General features: G+C 39.5%; 1 protein-coding gene across 2 annotated transcripts in view; it reads right to left on the reverse strand.

Annotated features, from left to right (window-relative positions):
- slc4a11 (solute carrier family 4 member 11) overlaps window positions 1–3067 on the reverse strand; it is a 146262-nt gene extending 143195 nt beyond the window's left edge. The window contains exon 1 of one of the 2 annotated variants that reach the window (XM_028565928.1): window positions 2805–3067. In XM_028565928.1, the coding sequence (XP_028421729.1) occupies window positions 2805–2865 (61 nt within the window). In that variant the 5' untranslated portion in view covers window positions 2866–3067. The remainder of the gene's footprint in view (window positions 1–2804) is intronic. The other variant, XM_028565930.1, reaches the window with a different exon arrangement.
- Window positions 3068–9217: the final 6150 nt, after the last annotated feature.

Below are 9217 nucleotides of genomic sequence, written 5' to 3' on the forward strand. Positions count from 1 at the left end.
AGGGGCGGAAATTGTCGAAAATTTTCCATGGAATGTTTAGCTGGGGAATTTTGGAAACATTCCAATTTGGATACTTTCATGGGAATTAATGGAAATTATGGGAATTTGGATGGGATGTAGTCCTTGGGATTAAATGTAGTACTGTCTTCAATCAGCTTCAATCTGCTGCTGAATGTTGGATTTTTAAAATGATCTGTGCAGTGGGTGTGGCCCCAATAGCCCTGCAGTAGGCCAAGTAGTAGCCCAAACCATTGACCTTTAGCTTAACATATGAAGGTAGCTAGCATGCTGCCTTTGGTTTACTATGGTTATATGCGTGCTAAGGTAACCATCAGTGCTGTTGTTCCCAGCCAAGAACAAGTGGGCTATACAATTAACACACATAGCAATGGGTTATGTATTACCCCCCTCCCCCCAAAAAACTAAAATAAACTCCCATATTTTAAAAACTACATGTTGGCAAGTATGTAGTAGCCTATGCTGATTACTGCGTGCGTGCATGTCATTAACGAATATAGGGAGGACATTCAACTGAAGTTGCATTAAATCAGGTTGTTTTAACCAAGATTATGCTGCAAGATGGGGGTTTTTCAACTACATTTAAGTTCCCTGTTATAGATTAACAGTATAATAACAAGCAATATTACTGGGAGAAGAGTGTTCAACTAATTTAATAGTTTGGTATATAGGGCGTACTGAACCAGACAAAGTCACAAATTCACACTGAACAGTCTGTGGTTCAACACACACACACACACACACACACACACACACACACACACACACACACACACACACACACACACACACACACACACACACACACACACACACACACACACACACACACACACACACACACACACACACCCTCAAAAGCACAAGTAGAGTGATAAACAACGGACGTTATACTGGTAAAATTGTTTCAGATATGTTACTGTATACAGAATATCAGCTAACGGTGTTACAAAATGTAATCAACCATTAACATCCCATATGGTTTGACCCTACAGTACTAACAGGGGCATGGTGTATTCTCCTGTATAGGTCAACATGTAGAGCATGGCGTTAGCAGCATAGAAGCTCGACTCCCACCGGAACAAAACAACATGTATGCACTCTTAAGTCCACGAGGAGTTCAGGATGAAAGAGCCAGCCAAATGGCATATAAAAAAAAAGAGGTAATCCTGGTTAAGAGAGACAGTTACACAATACACACTGGATGATATGGGGAAAAAACCAAGGTCACAGGACTAAAGATTATTTTTATAGAAGGCTCTGAACTTTGCAAGGATTCAGGCTATAGAGACACTGTTCTGCAACACCCAATTAAAAATACAAGATAATGCAAAGTAAGGTTCAAAAGGCTAATAGTGGGTCTCTCTGTGAAGTGTTCCAATTACAAGCACCTTGATTTCATTATGATGTAGGAACTGAGTAGTAGAAGACAAAAACCTCGACCTACCGCAAGTCTACAGTATGCAGGACAACTTTTTCTTTATATTGGTTCTTTGATACTTCATTTATCTATTCAGTTTAACATTTCTACTACAGCTAGTTATTTCCATTAATTATTGATTATTTTTTCATAACCTGATTAACCGCTGAGTCTAACCTCAGTCAGAACCGCAGGTAACGTTTGAAAAATAATCTAGTTCAGTCTGCTAAACACACCAAATCTTATACATTCATTTAATTTATTAATGCAAATTAAATATATATAAATTAATATAAAATTAAGGAAAAGTAGCAAATCTTTACATTTGAGAAGCGGTTACCAACAAATGTTTAGTGTATTTGCTTGATAAATGACTTGCATGGCTAATTATGAAGATTTTTTCTTATCACTTTTCTGTTGAGCCAGTTATTGTTAAATTATTGTTCTACATTTGCATGCTTTACGATTATATATTATACATCATAAGATGTCAATGAATGAGTACTTAGTCAAAGGTCAGTTTGTCAGGCACATATTTTATGGGAGTGCAGTATTGGACAAAAAAAAACGTGCACTTCTTCCTATCTGTACGTACTTTACCGCTTTGATGTTTTTGTGTTGCTGTTGCATCTACTTGCGTGTTCCAACATTTCCTCTATCCATATAAAATTCTCTGTATTCCTCACACATCCCCTGACACATCAGAACACGTCATGGGGGAAAACACACAAAGATGTCAATGCAATGAGAAACAATGTACTGTCAATATGCAGAGACGTTGTGAAATTTACATTCTGTAATAAAAAAATAATAATAGCATTATATTTAGCTTATAGGCTGCGGTGTCTGATACAGTACAGTAAATATTGTGGTTTGCAGGTTTCCTACAGCACTTCAATTAGTACCAAATTACTGTAACAGTTGGGACATATTAGCCAAAAGCAATGCTAAGTCAAACTACACAATGGAGGGTGTTTTACTAGTCTTGTTTCCACTCTGCCTAATTTTCCACTTTAGTAAATAGTCTCTCCTCTGGTGCAGTTTGTGTGTGCCATTTAATAAAGTAGAATCTCTCTCCATCTGTCTTTAGCTCTCCATCTCTCTCGCGCGCACACAAGCGCGCACACACACACACAAGCAGTTTAACTAACTCTGTAGCCAGCTAGCTAACTTACCTGCCATTACAGGCTACAAGTAGCATTTACAGTAGGCTAATATTAAATATTTTTTGGACAATATGTCGAGCAAAAATAAAATACAGTTCTCATTAACAAACCACGAATGTCAAGGCTGTTTGCCCGTGTGAAAACCCGTTAGCAAGAACTTAAAAAAAAAAAAAAAAAAAAAAAACTAAAGTGCATCTTACCTCTAGTAAATCGATTTAAAGACGCCACCGTCACATCTCCATCGTCCTTCACCGTTTTCATAACGTCCCCCCGGTCTCCAGATATCACGTCAGAAGAACTTCTTCTCTCACCGGCTTTTCTTTACTTGTTCGGGCAACACGAGTAAACACGGAGGTGTCCAATGTTGTCCCGCAGGTACATTTACAGAAAAAGTCACGATAGTTTCATCAAGTAATCAACGGTCACCAGGTGCTGCTGACAAGCACACGCCCGCCGAGTGCCACAAAACGGCGACCCCGCCCACCGCTCGTTACAGGCACGAGACCGTTGATTTGACTGTCACAAAGTATCCCATGTTACACCAAGCTGAGGGAAAAACTATTGTTTCATGTTATATACTGTAAATAGATCTATCTATCTATCTATCTATCTATCTATCTATCTATCCACCCATCCATTTATATATCCATATATCCATCTATCTATCCATATACAGTTGTGCTCATAAGTTTACATACCCATGCTAAAGTTGACTAAAAGGAGGAATAAAAAAAATCATCTTTTGGAAATTGATCTTAATGCCTTCATTAAATAAATGAGGAAAAATCCGACCTTTTAAGGACACCAATTGTGTTTGTGAATGAATAATGTATTGTAAATAAATAAATGTTCTTCCTTAAAATACAGGGGGCATAAGTACCCCTATACCATTCACCATACCTAGAGATTGGCAAATCAAACCAGCTATTAGGCTAACTGAAATAGAATCATGCCAATCTCTAGGTATGGTGAAGGGTATGTGATGATTTAATTCCAAAGGCCAAGGGAACTTTATCAGGATGCATAGTATCCTGGATCCATGAAATAACTGGCCTTTAAAAATAAACATCTACCTGCCTCTATGGGAATTTAACATAGGGGTATATAGACTTATGCCCCCTGTATTGTAAGGAAGAACATTTATTTATTTAGCATACATTATTCATTCACAAAAACAAAATTGGTGTCCTTAAAGGTCGGATTTTTCCTCATTTTTTAATTAAGGCATTATTTTTTTATTCCTCTTTTAAGTCAACTTTAGCATCGGTATGTAAATTTAATATATATATATATATATATATATATATATATATATATATAAATAACCAGCCATATAAATAACCAGCCATTGGAATTGACCTTTCTCACAGCAGACATTTTGACTTGTCATAGTAGGAAAAGCCCAGCTGAAATTGATAACCTTAACGATGGCTCAGTTCCATCAAGTGTCCCAGTAAGCTATTTCAGTGAGTCAGCATGCACAATACCAGGACTTCTCCTAAGTGGAATGCAGCCATCAGTAATGGTTTAATACCAGGGCCTCTCCTAAGTGGAATGCAGCCATCAGTAATGGTTTAATACCAGGACCTCTCCTAAGTGGAATGCAGCCATCAGTAATGGTTTAATACCAGGACTTCTCCTAAGTGGAATGCAGCCATCAGTAATGGTTTAATACCAGGACTTCTCCTAAGTGGAATGCAGCCATCAGTAATGGTTTAATACCAGGGCCTCTCCTAAGTAGAATACAGCCATCATTAATGGTTTAATACCAGGACCTCTCTTAAGTGGAATGCAGCCATCAGTAATGGTTTAATACCAGGACCTCCTCTACTAAGTGGAATGCAGCCATCATTAATGGTTTAATACCAGGACCTCTCTTAAGTGGAATGCAGCCATCAGTAATGGTTTAATACCAGGACCTCTCCTAAGTGGAATGCAGCCATCATTAATGGTTTAATACCAGGGTCTCTCCTAAGTGGAATGCAGCCATCAGTAATGGTTTAATACCAGGACCTCTCCTAAGTGGAATGCAGCCATCAGTAATGGTTTAATACCAGGACCTCTCCTAAGTGGAATGCAGCCATCAGTAATGGTTTAATACCAGGACCTCTCCTAAGTGGAATGCAGCCATCAGTAATGGTTTAATACCAGGACCTCTCCTAAGTGGAATGCAGCCATCAGTAATGGTTTAATACCAGGACCTCTCCTAAGTGGAATGCAGCCATCAGTAATGGTTTAATACCAGGACCTCTCCTAAGTGGAATGCAGCCATCAGTAATGGTTTAATACCAGGGCCTGTGCTCTTCCTACTATGAAATGTCAACATGTCTGCTGTGAAAAAGGTCTATTGCCCCTTTTAGTATTTTTGTCCACAGCAATCTCACCAATCCTTCCCACAAACATCCCATTTAGAGAGGAAATGCAAACATAACATGAACATAATGTAAACATATTCTTTGTAAAACTTTACAATCTTTCCCCAAAAAGAATCAAGCAGGCCTGCCTTGTTGCACGATCCAAATGTTCTTCAAAACGTCAGGTCCCGGTTAATGTTCCTCGATGCGACCGGTGTCACTTTTTTCAACGTTCTTTTATCAATTTTCTTCTTCAAATGCTATAAAATTTAATAAAACACCCACATTCAAGGAAAGTAGCGAACTGATCATTTATTTTACATGTGAATGGCGTTGTACGGAACCATCCACGTCAGTTTTTTGACAATTTGGTTGAGAGCAACCTAAATTTCTGATATAGAAACTTTTTGAAAATGGGTCAAATTTGACCCAAGGACACCAGGAGAGTTAATAAAGTATACCTTCTTCCTATTCTTATACATGGGTTTTTTGAACAAGTAAAATAAGATATTCTATTTGACTTGGCTATTGCTGAAGCATACTGTCCGACCATCCAGATGATGGCTTCTTTTAGCCCACTTTTTCCTCCTGTTATCCCCAGTGTGGACAACTGATACCTGTCTGCAGCTATAATGCTGGAACTGGACAATTTAATCATTTTATGATCTTCTGTGTATGATATAGGACTACAACAACTATTACTAAAGAATCCAGGATTACTATACAGTACCACGGCTATATACATCACCACAAGGTATGATCACAATGCATTAAAATTACAATGTATAAATCATCCATAATTACAGAGGCCAGCTGTCCGGATGATGCTGTTTTTAAGCTGCTTTCACCAGCTGTTGAAAGAGGGGGAGAACTGCTATATGCTGAGTGCTGGGAGTTCTTGGCTGGTGCAGGTAGTTTGGATACATAGAGGGGGAGGGGGGGGGGGTTGTATCCCAGAGACTCTATCTGATTAAACTTGTATTTGTATCCATAGGTGGGAGTCAGCCCTTTGATCATAAGATCATAGGGGTTATACTGCACTCTGCAACCTTCTCATTTATTCTTACAATTTGCTATACAAACTAAAGACCATGTTAGAATTATTTTAGTTTGAATGGACTCCGATTGTAGCTGCAGCTGCTGCATCGACAGAGCACTGCCACAGTAATGACTGAATCCGCTTTTTTAACATTTCAAAATAGCAAGAATCAGGTCTCATGTCCACGTGAGATTTACAGAAACTCACTGGTGCCTTCATCTCCAGCAGGGCGCAATGCGCTCTTGTTCTTGATCTTCTCAAAAAGACAACTGCGACCCATTTTTAATGCTGCTGCTGCCGCTACAATAATGAGAGCCAAGGTAGCCAAGGATGTTACACCAGCTCCACGTTAGTTATAGATTTTAAAGTGCTTCTGCTAGTGTAAAAATCACATAATAGCTGAAGGCCAAAAAATATGTTTTTGATATGTTTGAAGAATATAAACCCAGTTTGTGCCTTAGATCTCAAGGAACCAGTTTTCTGTGCCTCCAGTCAGAAAAGGCAAACATGGTGGAGATGGATTTAGCAACGATGCTGCACACACACCTCATGACGCAACTTTAGCCACTTTCAAGGCCAACTTTTCAAATTGTCCTATTTTTCCAGGCCACTGATTCATTTCCTCCACTGCACTTTGATTTCATTTACTTCTAATTTCCTTCTTTTTAAATGCCTTTATTTGTCTCGTGTAGAGTCCAGATTGCGATTCATACTAGCTCGACGTTCAGTGCGAAGGTTCCTTCTTGACAAAAATATACTGTAACACAAGGTCCACTTACTTTCTTTCTCTGGACTTTCAAAAAACATCTAACTGTCTTCCTCTGTAGATTGAGGGGGGTGAAGAAGACCAATGCTAGAAAAGAAAAAAAACAAACACCAAGGAGGAGCTTTAGTGAGAGTTATTTTCTGCTTTATTACAGGGATAAGGTCATTAAACAAGATTTCAATGTTCCAGGGGTACACTGCCATTGGTCACAAAATAATAAGTATCAAAAGAAATGTATATTTGCTTACCAACGTGGCATCATGACTTTGCGTAAACATACACGCCACTTTCCTAAAGCCAAATGGTGTGTTATCTGTAGGCATTTTGAGCTATCCGCGTGTATGTCTACGCTGTATACAGCGGATGTAAACATACACGCCACGTGGCGTCTTATCGCGAGAACGTGCCGTACTATCGCGAGAACGTCACACGCGTGTAACAAAAAACAACAAAAACAAGGTTGGGTTTAGGAAAAGAACACTGAAAGGCTTTAGTAACACAAAAACACGACGGTGACCAACGTCACACGCTTAGGACAACAATAAACAGTTGGGTTTAGGAAAAAAACATTGGGAAAGGCTTAAAAAAATGAATAAAAAAAACATTTCAAAAACACCACGCGCGGGATGCGATCCCCGCTCTCGTGGGTGGAAGTCCTGTGTTTTCCTTTCATACTACTCGCTACGGCAAAAAATCCACACATAAATATTAACGATTATGCGTCTTGATAAACACGCCACAATGGCATATGAATTGGCGTGTCATACATACGCCACTTTATGAGATCAGTCTGGCCTTTACTGTCAACCTAAATGATATAAATGCTCATAAATTAAGAAACCACCTCAACAGGGAATCCATCATTTGTCTGATGGGTGTGAAAGGTCGCAGAATTTTAGCGTGAACTAGACATTGGAAGCTTGCGAGCCCAGAGGGGACTGACATCCACGTTTTCTCACTGTAAAAGAAAAATCACTAATGCCTGGGACCAGATTAAGATTCCTCCTTTTTTTTTCAGCCTGCAGTGATTTCCTTTTCATTTCTTCTGCCATATCAACGCTTCACATCTCCCCCTCCATATGTTTCACCTCTCTCTCTGAGTCGGAGAGAATCCCCACCGCCCCCCTCCTCCCCCCAGCTCCTCTGCTCTCCCTAATAAGCCAGAGTGAGATTCCTTGGCTTGACAGCTGTTCCAGATGGCGTTATTACTCCGCGGTTTCAGTCAGCTGGCTCAGGATGGTGGCGGTCCCTTCCGTCGTGCCCATGAGCCAACATCAACACCAACATATGGCGTCGTTATGTAATACTGTATCTGTTAACGGTGATCACCCAACACGCTCTCCCTTCTTTCTGTCCACTGGTGGTTCATTTGGACAAAAGCTGGGTTCAAGGACTGCAGTATTTATGGATGCTCATACAGCGGGAAACGGAACATAGAAGATGATACACTGGACTGGACATTTAGGACTGTGTCAGTGTCACAACATTACATTTACTCACGTTACTGTAATCGGGTAGTTTTTTTGTATACTTTGACTTTTTTTTGAAGTTTTCAAAATCTGTACTTTTACTTATGTATGTAAGTATTGTACTTTGCTAAATTTTTTAATCACATTTGTTACGGAGTTAAAAAAAAAGTAAATAAAAAAGGTCTCTTTTTTTATCCAAAGCGGCTTTGTGCCATTATCAAATTGCAAAAGATAAATAAGTATAAACAGTAGAAATAAGATATTAAATGATAACACTTTACTTGAAGGTATCTATATAAGGGTGACATGACACTGTCATGACTCATGATCCCTAACCCTAACCCTGACCCTAACCCTGTTTATGACATGCTCATGTCACGCTTATGTAGATACCTTCAAGTAAAGTGTAACCTATTGAATAAGTATGAATATAAAAAAAAGTATATCTCCCCACCCTCGATTTTCATACCGGTTATTTTATTTATCAAAGTAATAGTACTTAGGTACTTGCAAGAAGAATATTTTTGTACTCTTTCCACCTCTCAGTCATCAGTGTTTCTGCTCCTACAGAGCTCACCCCCCCTCCCATTGCATGGCTCGGTTTTGCTCAATCTGACATAATATATTTCATTTCTCCCTATATGAAAATAGTTTTCTTTTCTTGTGGAAATTCCACAGTTGCAACGGTTCTGTAGCCTGTTACATTTTTTGGGGCATTTTAGGCCTTTATTTTTATAGGACAGCAGAAGACATGAAGGGGAAGAGAGAGAGAGAGAAAGAGGGGTGGAATGACATGCAGCAAAGGGCCACAGGCCGGAGTCGAACCTGCGGCGTCTGCGTCGAGGAGTAAACCTCTATATACGGGCGCGTGGTCTACCAGGTGAGCTAACCAGGCGCCCCTTATGTTGCATTTTTGTAATTCTCTTCCACTTTTGCATCTCCTATTGCGTAAGTGGCAGAGGAGGAGGTCCTCTTGGAACAGCCT

This window comes from Perca flavescens, chromosome 20, assembly GCF_004354835.1.
Source record: "Perca flavescens isolate YP-PL-M2 chromosome 20, PFLA_1.0, whole genome shotgun sequence".
NCBI classification, from domain to species: domain Eukaryota; kingdom Metazoa; phylum Chordata; class Actinopteri; order Perciformes; family Percidae; genus Perca; species Perca flavescens.